We start from the raw sequence: 22,572 nt of genomic DNA, 5'->3' as shown, positions 1-22,572 counted from the left end.
TTTGGCGAAGAAAATGAAGTCAGAAATGGCACAATGCTCATGAGTACCAGGTCACAATACCAAATCGTTGCTAATAAAACTCAATTTTAAAATAATCTATTCTTCACATTTTAAATAATAAAACTAATTGATTAGATATATTAATCTGCATATATGATGCAATATGTTATTTTAATTTTATTTTGATATGTATTGTAATTTAACAAAATCAATGTATCAAATTTTGACGATTTAACTCTTTATCTCCTAGTGGCTATCAAAATGAAGTCAAAATATCATGAATTTTATATTTAATTGAAACAATTTATCATATAAACTAATGGTTTATATTTATTGATTTAAATACGAATTTAAAAATTAACACTGTTTGACACTAATTATGTAGACATGAAATTCCTTTAATTACCTATCACCATAGAAAAAGAAGAAGAGAAAATCATAAAAAAAAGTTAGATAAAAGAAAGTTCTGACCTAGAATAACAAGTGAATCTAATTCGAGAAGAGTATATATATATGTTATTGTCGAAATTAAAAAATCATCAATATTCTGTGGAAACCTGTAGTCCCTCACTAATTTTTTTAAAAATGGAACTGTTTTTAAAACTTTTAACAAAACAATCATTCTACGAAGCTATGAAAAAGACTTCACTGATTTTTAAAATTGGTGAAGGCAAAAAATCATTTTCTCCACCGATATAAAATCGGTGGAGCAAAAAATTTCACATTTATCACTATCAATGGTTCAAAAATGGCTCCACCAATTCTAGGGATCGGTGGATAAAATGTTTTTTTGCCTCCACCGATTCCTAGAATCGTTGGAGTCTTTTTTTTTTTTTTAAATTTTACTGCAAACAGTGCTTGTTCCGTTAAAAAGATTAAAAACAGTTCTATTTTAAAAAAAATCCCCTCACTAGACGTCGCTAGCAACAAAACTCTAAAAATCTCCATTTTAAAATAACTGGAGGCAGTACCGCCTGTGAATATATCCTAACTCCTTGTTTGGATGAAGAGTAGATGAAGCAAGGGAATGAAAATAAAAGAAAACTTTCTCATGAATCGTATTTGGTTGACAAAATTATATCGGAGATGAAAGATACAGGAGGTGATAGATTTAATCTTGTATCATTGTAATCAACAGAAATAGTTTTTCTTTCAATTTGAAATATAACGGATAGAAAAAAAAATTGTTACAAATATTTTAAAAAAAATAACACAAAATGGCCAACACTATTATCTTACCTATACAATTCTCATACAAATTTTTTTATCACAATCCTACAACAGTCACTTAATTTCTCATTAACCTTCTAAAGTTTAATCAATCAAACAAAAAATTAGACGAAAAAGAAAGTTAAATTTATTTTTCCCATTAATTATTCAAACACAAAAAAATTAAATATATTAATCTTCATTTATATTCCATTTCATTCCCTTCTATTTTTCACATTCCGTTCCTTTTTCTACTCTCCATCCAAACATGGTGCAAAGTACCTGATCGATATATTACTTGGTTTATGCTTTAAGATTTGTTTCAGATTAAAACAAACGGCATAGATGATAGATCTCATTTTACCCGAGCATAGGGGTGCAAACGGATCGGATAGTGCTCAACCCATATCCGTATTTTTTTTTCGGATACAAATACGGATACAGATCGGATAGTAACCAGAAACGGATACGGATCGGATATTAAACGGATACAGATACGGATCAGATATTTTCGGATACGAATACAGATACGGATATAATTTGGATTTCTAATTCAAAATATATATCTAATTAACTTGTTACACCATTACAAAATATATATCTGATTAACTAAAATTCACCAACATAACTATACCTTTAATTAAAAATACCAACACAAAAGATATTCTAATACAAACGATAAATAGACACAAATTTTTTTTCTCAAATCTTAACATATCCAGATGGAATATGCTAGCATGCTATGCATAGCATAGAACCCCTCCATGCAACGGCTCGGATTTCGAGTTTTCAAAATCCTAATGGTCGATCCGAACCGTTCATCTTGTTCTCCATATTAATATGTGTTTGGAGACCAAATTTTACATTTTTTGAAATTTTTTTACTATTTCTTTAGATTTATTGAAAATTGCTGTTTTTTTATGGTCCAGATTTGCTGAAAACAACAATTTTCAATAAATCTAAAGAAATAGTAAAAAAATTCCAAAAAAATGTAAAATTTGGTCTGCAAACACATATTAATATGGAGAACAAGATGAACGGTTCGGATCGACCATTAGGATTTTGAAAACTCGAAATCCGAGCTGTTGCATGGAGGGGTTCTATGCTATGCATATCATGCTAGCATATTCCTATCCGGATATCCGAAAAATGAAAATATCCGAATCCGGATAATTATCCGTATCCGTATCCATATCCGATTCCGAAACTCAACCCGTATTCGTATCCGAATCCGCAACTATCCGTATCCGAATATCCGAATCCGCAAAAATTCGGATACGGATCCGGATTCGGACGGGTAATATCCGACCCGTTTGCACCCCTACCCGAGCAGGTATTGCCTCGATTTGAATTCGTACCGCAAACCTGCAATACTCTTATTGCCTGCCCCCTCCTTTTGTCTCGATTGGACCCATGTCAGTAGGGGTGAAAATGGGTTGGATATTATTTAACCGTATCTGCATCAGTATTTGAAAATTATGTAATGATGTCAGATATTCGAATATCCATGCAGATACAAATACAGATACAGATATAGTTTTGAATTTTAATTATTTGTATTCGAATAATAAATATATACCATATAATTCATCATAAATTATGAAAAATATTTATGTATATATTTACGGATATTTGATATTCAATCCGTAACCGTATATATTCGTCAAATATCCGATTGCGTATTCATAAGACCGTATCCGAAAATTAAAAAAGGGTACGGATATGATTTAACCACGATCCGTATCCGATCCGTTTGCACCCCTACATGTCAGAGCATCGTCCCGTCGTTATCTGCCTGACAGGCGACAAGTAACGGAGAAACCCGTCTGAGGTTCCTTGTGCCACTCTTGGTACTTGCAATTGAAATGCGGGTATCTGCAAGCACATCAAGTGGAGCCCAAGGTGCTGTGACCCGATATACAATTCATACATAGCAGAAGACGATAAATCATTTGCTTCCGGCGAGAGCCGCGAGACCTAATCGACGCGACCCGTTAAACCATCAGGCGATTCAGGCCTTCCTAGTTGCCTTTTTATTTTCAACTATTGCGGACTATTTCCATGAAGCTAATTGTAACGAGTCTATTTTTGTGGTAACAGTATACTAGTATAGAGAGAATACCCACCTGGAAAGTACTCGCGACATTTATTACATAAAGACCGTACGACAGAAAATTAGAGTAATTATTTATCAACTATTAAGAGAAATGGTTTGAATTTTCTTCGATTCTTCTGCCTGCGAGCCGTGTTGGCGTGTTGGTCGGGAGAGAGCTACCTTGGCAGCCTCTGCCAAAGCTTTCAAAAGAGAGAGATAGAGAGAGATGGGAGAAGAGGTAGCTGTGGTCCGTACAACGGAGTATATCAACGGAGGTTGGGATGTGGTGAGCTCATCGGCCACGGATGCCGACTCGGCGCCGGATCATCTCGTGGTCATGGTGCATGGGATTCTAGGAAGGTAATTAATTTAGTTACTGATACAAGGCATTCACTCTACGAGAAGAGAGAATTATGTTATCTGATGTCCCTGGTTGAATTTTATTATGGTATGGAAAGGGGAAAAAAAAAGAGAGGTGCTTTGGCAGAATCAAGCCCAGAGGACGCTTCTATTCAATTTGGTTGTACCAATTAGTTTTTTGGCAACCTTGTTTAAATGCTTGACCCAATTAATTTACTGATTTGTTTTTTTTTTTATGCAGTAGCGGTGATTGGCAATATGCGGCAAATGAGTTTGTCAAGCAATTGCCTGATAAAGTTGTTGTACACTGTAAGCGATTCTAATTTCAGATTTTCACAAAAGTTCAGCTTTTTTGCTCTAGTTTGGTACCTGTAGTTTGGCAAAGCACACAAATTTGGCTGTGGCTGATTTGTTACAACTAATTTCCCTTTATCTTAGCATCATGGCTGGTTGCTGATATTTTCTGTTGGTATTTTTTTTTTCGTAAATAGGCAGTGAAAGAAACAGGCACCGGTTAAGCCTTCATGGTGTGGACGTCATGGGCGAACGCTTGGCAGAAGAGGTAAGCATTAGTCTTTCTAATTTAATTTCTTTTTTGATTGTTTGTCTATCTAATGTCCTAATGTTCTAATTTAGTTTTTATTCATTCCTATTTTATCTATTAACCAGGTTCTAGAAGTTATTGGCGAAAGACCAGAAATCCAAAAAATATCTTTTATTGCGCATTCAATTGGAGGGTTGGTTGCAAGATATGCCATTGCACGGCTTTATAGGCCTCGCACGGGAAATATATGCGGCTTGGAACCCATTAATTTTATTGCTGTTGCTACACCTCATCTTGGTTCAAGAGGAAACAAACAAGTAAGCCATTGTTTTCCTCCCTTTTGTATTTTTATATAAAGCAAAGAAGGTATGTTTGACAGTGTTCTTTTTTTGAGGAAGTAGGCGATAACCTACTAATTTTTTATTCACCAAATAAAAATAGTACAAAATATTATTTACAAAAAAATTGACCGACTTATGTGTGCTATTTCAATCAAATCTGTAATTGGTGCTGGTTTTAGTCTTTTGTTAGTTTTATTTTGGTAGATTTGTTTTGTTTAGATTCTGTAAAAATGGTCATATTTTTTGATTAATTAGTGAGATATGGCTCTGGTATCAACTGAACTGGCGTGTACTATATTTTGGCATGTTTAAGCCTGAACCCATTTAAGCCTACTTCTTTTCTTTTTCTTTCCTTGAAAGGAGCTCAATTTACCTTTCGGAAAATAGAGAAAAAACTAGCTTTATTTTATTTAACAAAAAGAGGATATAAGACTCCACCCCTTAATGAACAAGCAGGTACCTCTTCTTTTAGGGTTTGTAAGAATGGAAAACTTGGCATCGAGAGTTATACATTGGTTGTTCGGTAGAGCAGGGCGGCATCTTTTTCTGACTGACAGTGAAGAAGGCAAGCCTCCCCTTTTGCTACGCATGATCAGTGATTCTGGCAACCTTCACTTCATGTACATTTATGATAACTATTGTTTATATTTTATTTTTTCTTAGCTTAACTTGGGACTTTTTGCAAATCACATCTGATTTTATTGTTTTTTGCAAGTGGCTCCAAACATTTCTCTTTCTTGCTACTCTGGTTTATGCTAAATGATTCCTATTGCTGAGATTAGGGAGGTGCATATGGTACATTTTATCAAAGTTGACAGTTTTCTTGAGTCTGGATTGGTGCAAATTTAACTGATGTGAACTTTGATTGATTTAGAAGTTCACATTAACTCATTAATGGCAACCTGGTAGAGCTGCATTAAAAAATTAAGGGTTTAATTTAGTCTCTTTTTGTTTCCTTTGAGTTACCCCATGTCTCCATGGTTGGTGGTACATACTCAGTGTGATATGCAAAAATGTGGATTTAATATTATTCAGTTTGAGGAGTTTCTGTGTGTTTTTTGGGGTTTTGTTGGTGCTATGCGCGCTGGCAGGAACACTTGCTTTATTTTAATAGGATACCTTTTTATATATAGATCTGCGTTGAGGGCATTCAAACGTCGTGTGGCATATGCAAATGTGGATTGTGATCGTATCCTTTTGTTGAGTTGACTAAGTGTTTTTTTTTTCATTTCCCACTATTTATTTTTCCATGTTATAAGTAGTAAGGAAATTTTCTTTAACGAGTTATGCTAAGAGGTTGTTGGTTGGAGGACATCATCAATTAGAAGAAAGAATGAATTGCCGCAGGTACTAAGTTTGTATTTATTTAATACTCAACAAAAGAAAAGATTGAAGAAAGAATTTAATACTGGTAATGGACTAGTGTCTGTCTTAGAAAGGTATCATGTTGCTGGTCTAGTAGTTCTTACCAGAAGAGCTTGAGAATGGTTACTTGTCTATTATAAAGACATAATTTGAACAGATCTATTGTAATTTTGATATATATATTTCGTCATTTTTTGTAGTTGGATAGTCACATAAACAAGAAGTATCCCCATATTGTACATGAAGAATACACGGAAGCCAAAGATTCTGGTCCTTGTGAAGATTTAACCTCAGCTGATGATTTTGAAACAATGGAAGGTGCACACCGTATTTCATTGTTTAATGTTCAGTTCTCAAATTAATGACAATTTACGTGTCATATATAAGAGTCTAAGTTAGCATAACAAGGATTAACATACCAGGTCGCAGTATCATTTTTAGTTATAGGCAGAACCAGTTTATAGTGGAATGATTCCTTCTGGCTTTCAGATGGCAAAATAGAGCACTAAATTAGGGTTTCAAAGAATGTTTGAGGCTCAGCATATTTGGTGCTAACCTTCAAATTTGCTCAGTGTACATTTTTTTTAAGCATTTGATTATTAAAGGGGGAACTAAAAATTCAAATTTGCTTGTTCCCCTTAATGCTGAGACTTTGTTGAAGCACAATTGCTGAATTAATGTGATATGAATTTGCTAATTTAGGCTTAGTTTGGCTAAATTTAGATTTGGTCTTCAATTTTGGTGAACTTAAGAGTAGAACTAGGGTGTTCTTAAGTTCCCCAAGGTGTTTGAATAAAAAAAAAATGAATGCACTAAAATTAATTTATAAACCTTCCAATTTTGGCTACTTAATTTTATACTAAAACAATTCGAAAACTTAAAATTTTTGCATGTAAATTCATCACTTGTGAAGTAGATGGATTTCAATGGTTTGGATTTGTCGTTAGAAACTGATATAATATATTTTTGAGTTAAGCTCACCAAACCTTTGGAGTAGAACTAGGGTGTTCTTAAGCTCACCAAACACCTTGGTGAGCTTAACTCCAAAACATATTAGATTTAAACAATAAAATCCAAACCACTGAAACCAATTTACTTTACGAGTGATTAATTTACATGTAAAGTTTTTAGAATTTTGAATTAATTTTGTATAAAGTCAAGTGGTCAAAAAATGTTCAAAAAATGTTCAAAAAATGAATGCATTAAAATTAATTTATAAACCTTCCAATTTTGACCGCTTGACTTTATACTAAAACAATTTGAAAACTTAAAATTTTTGCATGTAAATTCATCACTTGTGAAGTAGATGGAGGTTTGGATTTGTCGGTAGAAACTGATATAATATATTTTGGAGTTAAGCTCACCAAACACCTTGGTGAGCTCAAGAACACCCTAGTTTTACTCCTTTGTTAAATTTGAGTGTAGGAGTTGGTCTTAGGCCAGATTTGCAAATTTATTTTATCTTCAATAGGATATTCCTATTTGTTAATCCTTTTGAGTTTGCTCCTAATATTATTATCACTTTGATTTCTTTGGCTTAGAAAAAATGGTAAATGGTCTGAGCCGTGTCTCATGGGAAAAAGTACATGTTAGCTTTCACAACAGCTTGCAATGGCTAGTTGCACATAGTATAATTCAGGTTCTCTCTCTCTCTCTCACACACACACACAATAGTAATAAATCAACTGTTTTGCAGCCAAGTTTGTGTGTTGGTCATGCTTGTAAAATTCTCTATTTCTCTGGCTTTATGCTGTTATTTATTCTTTCAGGTCAAATTTTCTTTTATGTACGAAGGTGCAGATATCATACAACACCTTATAGATCATTTCCAAACTTGAGAGGGAAATATATGTTTCCGTTCTTAGGAGGGAAATGCAATATATATTACAAAAGAAGTGCATGAATTAGGATTTTTTTTTTTTTTTAACTCCTATTCTTTGGTGGGAGGCTGCCTAGCAATGTCTGTGGCCAATTGATGTAATCTAGGAACTGGAAGACAATTTGAAAAACATTGCCTTCTAGGGAGTTATTTAGTTGTTCTTCCATTTGTATATTTTTGTGTTTTTTACAAAGCTTCTTGTTGAGAAACAAAGAAAGTCTGTATAATTGGTGTAATTGCAACTTTGTGATCATTTGATTAAAAGGATTTTTTTTTTTTTTCCAATGACTGTATGCGGTGTTGGTGGGTGTTAAGAACAATGTGTTGAAAACTTGAGTTATACAATATTTTATTGGTTCAATGTCATAATTAATAGACAGTTTTAAAATATTACTAAAATTTTATTGGTTCAATGTCATAATTATTAGACAGTTTTAAAATATTGCTAAAGAGCAAACATTATTTATCTTTACCAATATAAAAAATAATTTTATAAATTGGTCACCAAGTGTTTACAAATTGGTACCGAAGTTTGCAGAATAAATTGTATGTGTAAACAGCTGCTAATCTCATATGCGGAATTTTCCATATATGAGCCTATGAGCCACGAGGTGCCTAATTATGAGAGAAAAAGTTGTTTATTATTTTCTTGACTGTTGAATTGGTAATTTGACTTGAGAGGTTCTTCAATTTTTAGCTAGTCTCCAATCTCGATTCTCGATAACCAAACAGTTAATCTCACATGCTTTGATACAATGCAAGATCTTGGTGCAACAGAAAATCTTGGTATCGTGGGGTTTCGGCCTATCTCGTAACAGGAAGCCATACTTTTTTGCGTGAGACTTGCTTTTATAGTTTAGGAGAGACTTAAGGCAATTACTAAAGAAAAAAAAAAGGCACAACGATTGAACAACTTCCAATTCATATGAGGCGTTGTGACATTGAGCACAGTAACAAATGAATTATTCGAATTATGTTTGAAGAGGTCAAAAATTTTTGATTCGGAAATAATTCAAGTATAATTCGGAATTATTTAGATCAGATATCTCAGTCTTGCAAAAAAGCAAAAAAAAAAATTGAGAAAAATTTGCAAATAATTCGTAAAATTCGCCAAATTATTTGGGTTTAATTCGGCGTTCGGTTCGACATCACAAAAAAATGAATTATTCAAATTTAATTTGCGAATAATTCCCAAATATTGTGATTCTATTATTATAAATTCCATTGAGTGCTGAGGATTGTGGTCTTGTGGACTCTTGCATCAATACGCTATGACTTTAATCTATATATAGGAATTGTTACGTTTAAATGTTGTCGTCTTGTACAGCCGACCTGAGTGATTCTGTGATTGTTTATAATTTTATTTCAAGAACTTGGGTTCTATTCACATCTAATGTTTTAATTAGGTACAGAATGGAAAAAAAAAAATAGTAAACGGGTGATCAAACATGTTCATTTTGTTATTTCATCATAAAAAGAATCACGCTGATCAACATATTTAAATAAACTGGAAAACAGTATACAACAAAATAGCTAAGGCTTGAAGATAAGTAATTCTCTTACAACAAAATATTCAAAAAGTAGCACCCGAATGTGCTTGATGCAAGGGCTAGCTCTTTGTCTAAGACAACAAAAAGACAAAACCATTAAACCAACATAATCATAATTAAAATGCATATTAAGCCAGCAATCTCACTTGTAGCTTCTTTCTATTTTTTGTTTTTCTTTCTCTTCGTTTCATTTTTGCGGCCTTTAAGCTTTGTCTCCTTGTCGGCAACTTTGAATTTGGGCTTGTTCTTTGTTTCTGTACTGGTAGGCTTTATGAGCATTTCCATTAACTTCACAAACTCTTCCATAGACACAGGCATGCACTTTGGCATCAACTCCTCAATGCACTCGTCCATGCACTTTGACATTAAGTCAGTGTACTTCTTCATTAACTTTACCTTGAACTCCTCCATGCATTCTTCAGGAAAATTCTGTGTGGACCCTCCCATAGAATTAACCATGAAATTTTGAATGGAGCCTTTATTAAAATCTTTCGTGGACATTTCCATGAAGTCATTCTTAGTTGAAGAATTACCTGTGCAAACATTTACATAAATACAACTACATCATAAAGAAAGATATCTCTGATTTAAGAGCACATCAATATTAATTTATTGGATAAATTCTGCCCATAATTTCTTCTTGGGTTATGTTACCTGCAACAAGCAGTTTACAATCTAACATTGATTGAAATATTTACTGTCTATTCCTAGGTTAGGGTGGGTTGTTAATTGCCAGTATAGCTGATCATAGTAATACCAGTGAATTTTGTTCCTTGTTAAACCGTTTGCAGTAAAAAAAAAGAAAAAAGAAAAAAGAAAAAGAAAAAAAGAATCAACGTTTCAGACAAAGTACACATCTTCAATAAGTTTAAAAACCAAATCTAGAAAAAAATGTTCAGAGTACCTATTACCTAATGCTCACCTCACCTACACATTTCTACTATTTTTTTTTCTTTGAATGTTTGAAGGCAAAGTAAAATTATATGTTTTAACTTCAAATTAATTTAATCATCTAATATTTAAAATTAGTTTAATAGAACAATCGACTTCTTTTGCCATTGGATAATAATAATCAAGTGTGAAAAAATTCATGCGCATTGGTTTAATAGACTAATGTGCATTTTAAATTGTGTGAAAAATTCATAAAGAAATGTTCATAGGGTGATTATTGAATACTTCACATAGCTCCGAACTGTTTGCAAAATAGTAATATTTAACCTGTGTTGTGGCGTCTGAACAATTTCTGAATAAACGCCCAGACCTCAGAAAAGAAGTTCCAAATAGCCCGATATAGTCCCTGACAAGCTGACCCCACCGTCTGACAAGCTGACTCCACCGTCTGACAAGCTGACCCCACCATCCTCACAGCATAACTTATTATGGCACCCATTCTTTTGATCAATTCTCTGCCTTTCTTATGTTTAACTGTACTGACGTATAAAATCATGCTGGGTTGTTCTTTTATAGATGGTTCGAGACTCCAAGGGTTCATCTTAAATTTCTTGGTTAGAGAAGTTTAATTGAAATAATTAAATTGTTTGTGGCATACGAAGAGATTTGTTTCATAGGAACTTGGTGATAATGAATTCTTTTTGGTAGATAAAGGTGATAATTAATATTGATCGCCTTGGAGAAGTAAAAGAGATACCCTAGGCCATAGGGGCTGATCTTAATTGTTTTCATTCGATAAAATGTATGGCATTTATTTATCTAAGCATATATGTTTATCTGTCCACAAGCACAAGCGACTTTTCACACTAAAGCATTAGTTAAAACTTAAAAGAATAAATAGTTAATGGGAAAATTGATTAATTAAATTACTTTTTGCATCATTTTCTTATGCTGGCTTTTGAACTGAAGAGAACATGTAACTGCAACAATTGGGGTCTTTTCTCAAAATATTAGTGCTGTGCAATAATTTTAATATTTTATTGAAGTTCTTAATATTTATTGCACAACACTAATATTTTGACACCAATTGAAATTCGAATAACAGTCCTAATTATATATAAGCTCTTTAGAAATACAAAATACGTCCCAGGAGACTGAACAGTTTTCAATCTCTTTTATTCCTTTTTTTACTTTTGATAAATGGTCCAGCATTTATCTATCCAAATTTAAATGTGAAAGGCCAATAGTTAATAATTCCCACTCGCGCATAATCACATGCCACAAAAATCATGACTGTACTTGATAATTAACAAAATGCCATTAATATCGATAAAAAAGCAGTCAACTTATCAAAAGCACAAGTATTCTTTTTTCACATAAAAAAAAAAAAACGAAAAACAAAGAAACAAGGCTAGGATTCAACAGACTCTATTTTATGTGAATAATTCTAACGGACATCGAAGCTTTTATGTATATCATACCTTAACGTATATATAACTTATGCCTAAATATATGGTAACTATCGTTTTTTTATTCAAGGTCGGGTATTTTCGTCAGTTGATTTTTTATTAGTAGATGAAAAAAAAATAGTTTGCACAAAATACATAGATCTAGATATTATGGATTGTCATGAGCGAGGCTAGAGTACAATACATATATAGCGCACACATTCATTCATACTAAGGATTCTTTTTTCTTTTTTTTTGAGCGAAGCTACGGTACTATGCATAGCGCACAGTGCACACATTGATTTATGGATTTTTTTTTTTTTTTTTGAAGTTCAAGTCGTCAATCCAATCCAAATAGCTCAACATGATCTCCACGTAAAAATGTACTTAATGCCAAAACTAACATTTTTTTAATGATAGAAAATCACTTGATCTATCTTTACGGACCATTTGAAAATAGTAATTTGCTACCTATCTAACAAAAAGTAAACAAATTGTATAAAATTACATTTTCTCATGTTCAATAGTTAGGATTGACTATTTGAATATTAAAAATGAAGATATAGATCCATAGTATTGAGCGATGTGCGCTTTGCATAGTATTGTAGCCTCACTCACAATTTTCTTATATAAAAATGCTCAATTTGATTGTCCCTTAAAATTTAATAGTTATAAATCTGAATGTCTGTTGAGATAAAGCTGTACAAAAAAAATAGAATGCGTATTAGAATTATTCATTTTATTTCGATCTTACAAATTTACGATAGTGGTACCATAATATGGACCCCAGTTTCAGTAGTGGAACAACTATATCGACTTTGTTTTTGTCATTGAGACAACTTCTTCAATGGTTACAAAACAGCCTTTTTCAATGGAGAGCTGACCTGCCACACCGATGGCTACAGACAGCAATCCATCGTGCAAGTTAACAGGTGGACCTGAACTGCCTTGACCTCTAATGGCAGCAAGGAAATTCAAGTGCTCTAAATAGCTTGACCCATGGTGAAGCCCATCATACCTGGTAAAAAGTTGAAAGAAACCAATTAAATGTATTATATTATGTTTTTACTTTGTATAATCCGATTGTTAACAATTTGTTAGTAAACATGATAACAATTAAAAATAGGCTCATACTTAATTCTTTCATCCTCGGGTTTTATTGTGGTGACTCCATCTCTCCCAGTTTTTCTCATTCCAACACGGACAATGCTCTCTGGAACAAAGGCTTCACCCTGCCAACAAATGCCAAATTTGTTTTTCAACTTTGTAAAATGCTGATGTTTCTCCTAGAAGGGCAAAAAGGTAACTACGAAGAGCTATGTTATGTTTGTAGTTGTACCTTTCCAATGTCACCGACAACAGAAATCTCTTGCTCGTTTCGGCTTCCCTCAGCAAACATGCAGAGGTCGAGCATTCCACGTGAGCCATTGTCAAATTCCACTATTACATATGCATTGTCTATTATGTCCGGTACCTGATGTTTCCGGTTAAACACAAATTAATGCATTCCTTTTTAAGTTGGTAAAAAAAATCTACTTTATATCTTTTAGGTATTTTATTTCTAGTTTTGAATTTTCAAGCCATAATTTCAATTTCACCCAGTACCTACATGAATTGACTTAACCATTATGATGTAGATAAGAAAAAACTGACAGACTGCCATACACACATCTTGATGTTCTGAATTTAAATGAAACTTAAACTGAAAAATATAGAAGTTGAGAATAAATCAGAAAAACAAAGAGAGAATTTTTGGAAATCTGACCTTGCCGTCATAAACCTCATCCTTATGGTTAACATCAATAGCACCAGAAGCCATTACTCGAACAGGATTTGCACCAGCAAATAGCCGCATCAAATCAAAAAAGTGGCAGCATTTCTCTACCAGTGTTCCCCCACTGTTTATGTTGAACCTATTCCAGTTATTCACCTTTGGGAGAAATATTGAAGCAAAAGGAGTTAACTTATTTAGAACATGACCATCAACAAAGGATTTTTGAAAACAAAGCAAATAAGCAAAAATGTTGCATGCCGGTACCAACTGAAAGGTACAGTATTGTACTTGATAAAAGATATTAAGTGGTACTATCTAATGAAGCAATTTACAATGGTTAATAAGACCAAAATCAAATTGATACCATACCTTGACTAAAAAAGGAAACCGGTGCTCACGAATAGCAACCATTTTAACATGCCCAAGGGTCCCACTTTTAACAACTTTAATGAGCTTCGCAACAGGAGGCATATAGCGGTACTCTAGCCCCACCTGGACAAGTATTTCTGGCCTTTGTTTAGCTGCTTCCACAACCTGTAAAAAGTGAAAATAATCTACTACTTGAATTTTAAATGGAACATTGGACAATGATGGGCTCTTCCCAAATTGGAGTGCAACACCAGTTGGTTGTACCAGCATTTCAACTTCACACTAGCTTACTTGCACAATGGTATTTTTTTGAATGAACAAATAAATAATAGCATAACCTGTCCAACACATTCTGGGATATACAAGTCAATGTACTAAATATGATCTCATCACACTTGATATTGATAGCCAAATTATATGCCTCGCAAGGATTGCTCTTAGCAACAAAAAAATTGTACCTACCTTTTTGCAATCTTGAACAGTTGTGCACAGAGGTTTCTCCACTAGTATGTGGTGAGGCTTTCGATGCTGAATTATGTCCATTAATATTTCAAAATGAGTCATATTAGGAGACGACACAACAACCACATCACATAGCCCACTGTCTAGTAATTCCATATGCCCTGAAAATGCCTACAAAATTGCTTTGACCTGTTAGTACATTTTAGGTTACTACTAATTAATAAGTGTTTGGAAAGTAAATTGCAGCCAAACAGCCGTAATAAGTATTTTATTTGTTATTCTCCTATAGGTATCGTAATTTGTAAGGACCTAACTTCAGCATTACATATAGTTTATTAGCAAATAACACCCTTCATCTTGATAAATTACTTGTCAACAAATATCAAAGATTATCTTTTGAATGATACCTTGACATTTTTTATTGAATATAAAAACTAGATTTCATAAATTTGGGCACGCCATCCTCCTCTTTGTCCTATTAATAATCCATATCTGTTTTTCCCTAAAATAATTGAATTCACAAAGGAATTGTAAGGAAATTTGGGTCATTTTGGTTCATTTAACTCTTAACCGTTGAGGCTTATTTGCAGTCTTGCAGATGAATCTAAAAATTATAAACCAGGAAGCAAATAGTAAGTGCGTTGAGTGGTTTTTTTATTGTCTTCCTGAAACGCACAACATCATAGGTACCCTGTAAAACATGAAATATTATGAATACCCCTTAAAAAACCACCAAAAAATAACACTCCAGAAGAAGGGAGAGGAGAGGAGAGCGGATTGTCCAAGCAAGTTTACTTGCTCCAGCAACTTAAATTTTGGAGGGGAGCCAAAGGAAGGAAAAGGGAGCCAAGAGGAACCAAGACACAAAAATGAATGTCATTCCCCTCCAATCTTTACCCCCAGATAGCTTCCATCCCCTTCTCTTCCTTCCCTCTAAATTTAATGTATATCGGATGAGAGCATCCCAGTATCCCAGCAAACATGTAGCAGCGTTTCCAGAGGTGTGTGGTGACACATGGCTCCTCCTGATTGGAGGAATGGGATCAAAGATAGGAGAGTACCTGCGGCGAAGGGAGACCAAGGGAGCGCGCGAGGTCGAGAGTGAGATCGAGCGAAGGAGGGTGAGGATCGGCGATACATGTCAGGACGACGCCTTCGCTGCGCAGGTGGGCCAGGTTTGCCACGTGTTCCCTCCCCATCATCCCCACCCCAACTATTCCGTACCTCATCATCTCCTCCATCCTATGTTAGCTTCTCTCTCTCCTCTTGTATGGAGGGGGAGTGAGGGAGATTAGACTGACAAGTTAGAACCATTCTTTTCTTTAATTTTACGGATTATTGTATGTAATTATCCTTTCTAAAATCAAAATTTATTTTTCGAAATAATTTAATATGATAGGAATGGAATATAAATCCTTAATTTCTGCGGTTAAAATTTAAATTGACAGAATGTAGTAAAAGCCAGATGTATACCAAAAATGTGCGGAGTACCAGCTGTACCACAATATAAAGATTTTAACATTTTAAGCTTTGATAAATTTTATGAAATTCATCTAATGCAATAGTAAAGTCTATTTTGTTATCGTTCCGAATTACTCTTTCTTCTCTATAGTATTTGGAACCGAATCTCCTGCCCCCTTATGGGCAGGATTTTTCTGCCCTCATGTTGATTTAGCCGCCATATATGCTTTTAGATCCGCGCTGTGATGAAGCTCTTCTTGATGTAACAGAAACGCTGAAAACTCCGTTAAATCTTTGGGAAAATTTACAGTGTACCCATGAAATTTTTTGAAATAGTCAATTTTTCCATAAAAATATCATAATATCCAAAATCTCCATAAAAACTCAATTTTCTTCCTTCTATCCCCTTCTAATTATGTAACCCTTTATTTAATTATTTTAGAATCTAAATTGACCAATTTGTCCTTTAAATTTTACTGGAGGTGTCCTTTTTTCTTTTATTTGTCTTCTTCATCCTCCTCCCTTCTATTTCACGCCTAATTATTTTGTCTCTCTTCCTCTGTACAGAACGCACTGTTGAATTGATCTAATCCAGATAATGGATGCCATAGACTAATGCAGGACATAGATTCTTCTTCCTCTCCCCTGTACTTAATCGATTAGCTAGGTTTATATCTTTTGGTAAGAAATTTGTCAGACCAAGCTTCTTGAATTTGACTTTTCGAAATAAATCATGAAACCTGAAACGATTAGCATGATGCATAGTCTGCAAGAATTTGAAGCACAAACTAATAGAGCACTAGTGATTATGATTATAGGAAACGAAATAACCAAATTGGAACATATATATAGCAAAAACTGTGATTAATGAAACAAATCAAACGATTTTAGTGATCTGACAAATTGAACATTCCAGCTCTCACATGATGAAGCTACTCTGATTAGTACACGGTAGCAGTCCTGAGAAATTTTTATTTATTTATTTTCTAGTTTTCACTGTATTTTGTACTCTCCCTTACAAATATATGCAGCATTTCACTTTTTAAGATTTTAGGTGCACTTAAATAGGTATGGGATTTCATCAACTCTGGGAAAGTACAAAAACCAATTTTCTAGCAGACACTCTTAAAGAACCAGAAGTAGTTTGCTTGTTCGATTAAAAGTGAATGACTGGTTTAGTTATACATTTTGGACATTTAGGTCTGGTATATAAGACATACACTTTCTGTATTTGGTCGCTTAAACTTGCAAGCAAATTTGTGGAATTATTTTAGAGGCAGACTAACAATATAGAAATACGCCCATCCAAATGCGGAGCTGTTACTCAAAATAGAAAATTAACTTTGGCTTATAAAAAAAAAATTGCATAGATTTCTGCCATAACAATTTTTTTGCGTATTGCAAAAGCAAACAAAAAAGCGAGCAAAACTAGTACAACAAGAACAACATTCAAAATGTAAATAATGGTCCACTATATATCATCAAGTAACTAGGTAAGCATTCAAAAAGTCAAAAGAAGAAGAAGAAGAAGAAGAAGAAGAAGAAGAAGAAGAAGAAGAAGGGTTCTACATTAAATATACTACCCTAGCACCGGTCAGCTTTCTTTTATCGGGTCTCCGAGATTCATTTTTTCGCAGCAATTATTGCTTCCTTCACATATCGGTAGACAGGAACTCCACCTACACATAATATATAAATCAGTGAGTTCCCAAGATTTTGTGAAATAGAATTCTAGCTGAATTCACATCATCTCTGGTACCGTAAAAGGGAATTATCAGCCGATACCGATCCAGATCGGCCGATATGTATCGGGATTCGATACTGAACCGATACTCACGAATTTTCTGTTTTTCGTCCAATTTCTACTATTTTGGTCCAATTCTGATCATTATTCGTCTGAAAACTTGAACTCGTGATTGATTAAATAGAGTATAAACTATGCACATGCTGAAAACTCCTCACATTCATTAATTAAATAGAGTATTAAGTATCAACTATAATGAAATAGAGAAATATGAATCCGTGATTAAAGATGTTAATAATTTTTCATTTGGTTCTACAATGTCTTTTTTTTTTATGTTCCGGATAACAATATTCTCATTTTTATCATAATACAAACGACGATGAAGTGATCCAGTCAGCACGACATAGTTTCTGACAGTGAAAGAGTGTGTTTATAATTTTAATGCTTGTATTATATTGTATTAGTGGATTATTTGATTGTAATCTAACTATAAATTATTGACAAATTGATTTTTTATCAATTTTTTCCTCTCTTTTTTAGTGTAAAACAAGTTTCTGGCCAAAAAGTTCAATTTTCCGATCCGAATCGGCCGATACTGGCAGATACCCCAATCCCGTATCAATATCAGTCGGGACCGATCCCGATCCCGATACCGATAATTCCTACTATGTTACTAAGTACTAACCTGTGTAAGGTCTGCTGGCCTCATCTATGACGTGATCAGCAACATACAATGCATCTCTAACAAGAGGCGCATGCACCATGGCCTTCACGGAGTTGTGGGCTGTCGCATGAACTGCAGGGATAGTATTTGCAGCGTGTGAAGCCATGGCCTTCACGGTGTTGTAGGCTGTTGCATGAGCTGCAGGGATGGTATGCGTAGTGTGTTCAGCCACGTCCTTCACGGAGTGGACTGTCGCATGTGCTGCAGCTATTCTTTCTGACAAATTCATTTGTGTTTCCAATTCGATTAGCGCGGCCAGAAATTCTTTAGTCTCTGATTTATTTCTTGAACTTCTATCTGTTGAAATTTGTGTTAAACGCTATATATACCACTGGCTTGTATAGATGATTCAAGGGTTTCTCGTTTTTGGTAATTGGAATTAATTAAATAATTAGATGAAGACGAAGGGGTAATTTATAATGACTAGTTGAAAATTGATAAAGAATCTTGGAAAAGCAAAAGACGTCCTGAATAATTGAATATCTTATATGTCCTTTAATTGTGAATACAATATTTGGATAATTTTAATTGGATCCTCTTTTTGTTTGAAGGTTAATGGGTGAATTTGAATTGGATTCTTATTTAATTTTATGAATATTTTACATATGCGTTCATGCGAAAACTCTTCATTAGCAGGAAAGCCTGGGAGGATTATGATCCGGACGAAAAAAAAGCATTTCCCCCTTTTTGGTAAAAATAAGAAACAAAACGAATTCAAATGATAAGCAATGCCTGGCAAAAGTTTGAAAAATAGGCTGCAAGCTAAGAATATAGAAGCATTCCATGCATTCTATGTTTAATGTCTGCTATTTAGTTTAAGTCTGAATCAATTCATTTATTTGGGACGTTGACATCATAAAAACTCAGACTTTAATCTAATTTAGTGAGGTTTAAAATTTATAATAGAAATATAATTAATTTTTTGTAACTGTTCATGTTGATTTTTTTTTGACAAATTAAATATGTAATCACCATAAAAATTAACGTCATGTATATTTTTCAAAATCATTTTATATTTATTTTATTGAACTTTGGCATTTAAAGCCTAAAGTGACATTTTTTTTCGTATTGCAAAAGAAAACAAAAAAGCGAGCAATATTAGCACAACAAGATCAACAATCAAAATGTAGATAATTAATGATCTGTTATCAAGCTCTAAGCACTCAATTTAAAGGAAAAAATATACAGAAGAAAATAAAAGATAGCCTTAATGAAATATGCAACCATAGCTAGCTAGCAGCCCAGCACTCCTCTGCTTTCTTTTTTCAGGTATCCGAGTATGATTCATTCGCAATGACTACTGCTTTCTTGACATATCGGTGGACTGGAACTCCACCTACACATAACAGTCACTGAAACCTTAGATTTTGTTAGATGGAATTTTCGCACTCAATCGTACTTTGACAGATGATCAGATGGAATTCTCACTAACAAAAGGGGTACACACACACATATATATAATACATAAATTTTATCATCTTCTGAATTATTGCCAGCATTCTATTCAAAAAAAGTACAAAAATTATCAAAATTATTAACTACGTTGAGCATCCAATGGCCAATGGCCAATGCCCCATGCTATTTTTCAATAAAACAGGAAATAAAAGAAGGGAGTACTAACCTGTGTAAGGTCTGCAACAAGCAACACAACCCTTCCAATCTTCGACCGCTCTTCAGGTGTAGACATCGCCTCTGCAGCTGGGGCAACAGCATGACGAGCAGCTCTCGTTGTCTGATCAGCTGCTTCTTGCACCTGCAGCGCCGCATCTCTAACAGGATGTGCATGCACAACAGCAGCCTTTACTGCAATGCCTGCCGCTGCTTGCATTTCTCGAAAGGTATGCGCATGTGCAGCCACAACCTTCAGCGTGTGGTCGGCTGTTGCTTGTCCTGCAAGTATTCTTTCTGGCAAATGCATTTCTCTGATCCTTTGGTTTTCCTGTCAGTTTTTTCAAGTACTCTTTTAAATTTTTTGTGAAGAGTTGGTATAAAGAAAACAGGCCCATTTTTCTTAGTGAATTGTGGCCCAGATAGAGGAAACTTGAGGAATAAAACTGGAATGCGTTACGGACTCCTAAACTCTTTAAATATTTGGGCCTTTCTTTTCTTTTTTATGAGACCTGTTCCACGTGATTCCCTTTTTCATTCCATTTAGTTTTCTCTATAGCCCCACTTGACAATCATTATAGTCTCCCTGGTCATGTTTGGGCGTGGACTAAGCACTGGAATAAGAGCTTTAAGTCTCACTTATTTCACTAAACGTGATTTAATTGAGCTGGACTAAGACGGAATAAGCTGATATTTAGACCGGACTAAATTGGTCTAAACTAAATCACCTCTCTAGATGGTTTAATATTAATTGAGTATGAGGTCTAACTTTTCATTATTTTTATTATTTTTAATCACTTTTTAATAAATATAAAATAAGCAATTTTGTTTTTCATTTACGTATAATAAAACTTATAACTTCATCAATTATAGAATCAATATTTTTTTTTAAATGACATAACTTTCTAAATCAACAAAATATGCAATCTAAAAAATAATTAAATAAAATATTTTTAAATTAAACTACAAAATAATATTATTCATCAACCTAACACATTTTTGACAAATAAATTAGTACACATATAACTTTAATTAAATAAGATTCATTAAATACAATGTGTTTCTCTAAAATATAGAATTAATTTATACATGACTCATTTTCTTGTACAATTTCTTTCAATCAAAATGAAAAGAAAAAAAAATACAAAGAATAGTTTTATTATTGTTATTACAAATTTTGTAGGACAAAATAATTTGTAATATTAAATCATGCCTTAAGCCATCAAATTCTTATCAAACAAGGAATAATTTAAGTCAAGGTATAACTTTAGATATCAATCAAATATGAATAATTTAGATCGACCTAAGTTGAAATAATCAAGTTAGATCTTATTAACTTTAGTTCACAACTAAACATGACCGTAAGTTTAAGGATGTTTTCAACGCGCATTTTTTTTTTTTTTGCGCAAGTCAGATCTTGAAATTTACATATGAGGATTTCCAAACTTGATTTATTTTTTATTCTTTGTATTCAGAATAGGATATTTTGGTCAAGATGGGAAGGAGTAATTGTTTTCAAAAGTGCAGATGATCAATTGTTATAAAATAATCTTCAGATAAAAAAAAGATAAATTGATATTGGGTATTATAAATATTTTTTGCTATTTGAAGATTGACCATTATTATATAGAATGGACGTTACAATTGGATGCACGCAAAATCTTAGATGCACTATAAAAGCACTAAATAAATAAAAAATCAATGTTAAAATAAAATTTTGCACCATCCGCATGTTAATTTTTTTAGGCATCCTAATAAAGTGGGGCATAGTACTTGTGCACCGAATTTTTTATTAATATCCAAATTTTATATTAAATTTAAAAAAATATCCGAATCGGTTGGTTTTTTCGAAATCTACCTATTCCGGAAAAAAAATTTCCGGAATTAAACTCTAAATCCGGAAAAAAAATTTCCGGAAACTCGGTTCTAACTCCGGAAATTTTTTTCCGGATTTAGGAGTTTTTTTTTTTTTTAGGAAATTTTTTTTTCCGAAATTTTTTTTTTCAGTTTTAATTTATAATTAATTTATTTTTTGTATTGAAGTATTACAAATATTTAATATATTTTTTAAAAAAATAGATGGAATACTATATAATTTGATTTATTCGAAAGACTGCTACAAATAATCCGGATCAACATTTTTCATGCCGGATTTTTTACGGCCGTAAAAAAAGTAATATAATATAATATATGTATATGTATATGTATATGTATATGTATATGTATATATAATATAATATATGTATATATATGTATATATATGTATATATAATATAATATATATGAAAATGAAGATATAAAATATGAGGTATAAAAAATATGAGGTATTGGAACCCTCGTTTAGTGCCTCAAAAATTCAGTTTAAGTTTTCGTTCAACGGTAGGCATTCAACGATCGGTATTTTCAAAGTTTTCAAAGTCCAAACAGATCGTTGAATGCCTACCGTTGAAACGAAAACTTAAACTGAATTTTTGAGGCACTAAACGAGGGTTCCAATACCTCATATTTTTTATACCTCATCATACCTCATATTTTATATCTTCATTTTCATATATATTTTATTATATATACATATACATATATTATATTATATATACATATACATATACATATATTATATTATATTTTTTTTTTTACGGCCGTAAAAAATCCGGCATGAAAAATGTTGATCCGGATTATTTGTAGCAGTCTTTCGAATAAATCAAATTATATAGTATTCCATCTATTTTTAAAAAAATATATTAAATA

The 22,572-nt window shown here is 33.1% G+C and overlaps 2 protein-coding genes across 3 annotated transcripts; one reads left to right on the top strand and one right to left on the bottom strand.

Moving 5' to 3' along the window:
* The first annotated feature begins 3,365 nt into the window (after window positions 1-3,365).
* LOC144567253 (putative lipase ROG1) lies at window positions 3,366-7,986 on the top strand. The gene is made up of 10 exons (XM_078317345.1): window positions 3,366-3,664; window positions 3,906-3,973; window positions 4,156-4,226; window positions 4,334-4,525; window positions 5,006-5,169; window positions 5,683-5,738; window positions 5,844-5,896; window positions 6,115-6,232; window positions 7,456-7,553; window positions 7,684-7,986. Exons 1-10 carry the CDS (start codon window positions 3,531-3,533, stop codon window positions 7,750-7,752), a joined length of 1,023 nt encoding a protein of 340 aa, XP_078173471.1. The 5' UTR covers window positions 3,366-3,530; the 3' UTR covers window positions 7,753-7,986.
* A 4,402-nt stretch (window positions 7,987-12,388) lies between these two features.
* On the bottom strand, window positions 12,389-15,580 carry LOC144567252 (Oxidoreductase family protein). 2 transcript variants are annotated; one of them, XM_078317343.1, is made up of 7 exons: window positions 15,349-15,577; window positions 14,288-14,458; window positions 13,826-13,990; window positions 13,448-13,612; window positions 13,022-13,156; window positions 12,817-12,914; window positions 12,389-12,700 (listed from the first exon to the last, which is right to left on the bottom strand). In XM_078317343.1, the coding sequence occupies exons 1-7, from the start codon at window positions 15,526-15,528 to the stop codon at window positions 12,490-12,492; spliced, it is 1,125 nt and encodes a 374-aa protein (XP_078173469.1). In that variant the 5' UTR covers window positions 15,529-15,577; the 3' UTR covers window positions 12,389-12,489. The 2 variants fall into 2 exon arrangements, with proteins under 2 accessions (XP_078173469.1, XP_078173470.1); XM_078317344.1 differs by lacking the exon at window positions 14,288-14,458 and having other exon boundaries at window positions 15,349-15,580.
* Window positions 15,581-22,572: the final 6,992 nt, after the last annotated feature.

Source organism: Carex rostrata, chromosome 16 (assembly GCF_964058835.1).
Source record: "Carex rostrata chromosome 16, lpCarRost1.2, whole genome shotgun sequence".
In the NCBI taxonomy this organism is placed as follows: domain Eukaryota; kingdom Viridiplantae; phylum Streptophyta; class Magnoliopsida; order Poales; family Cyperaceae; genus Carex; species Carex rostrata.
Note: the sequence above shows the minus strand (reverse complement) of the source record. Positions and strands in the feature narration are given on the sequence as shown.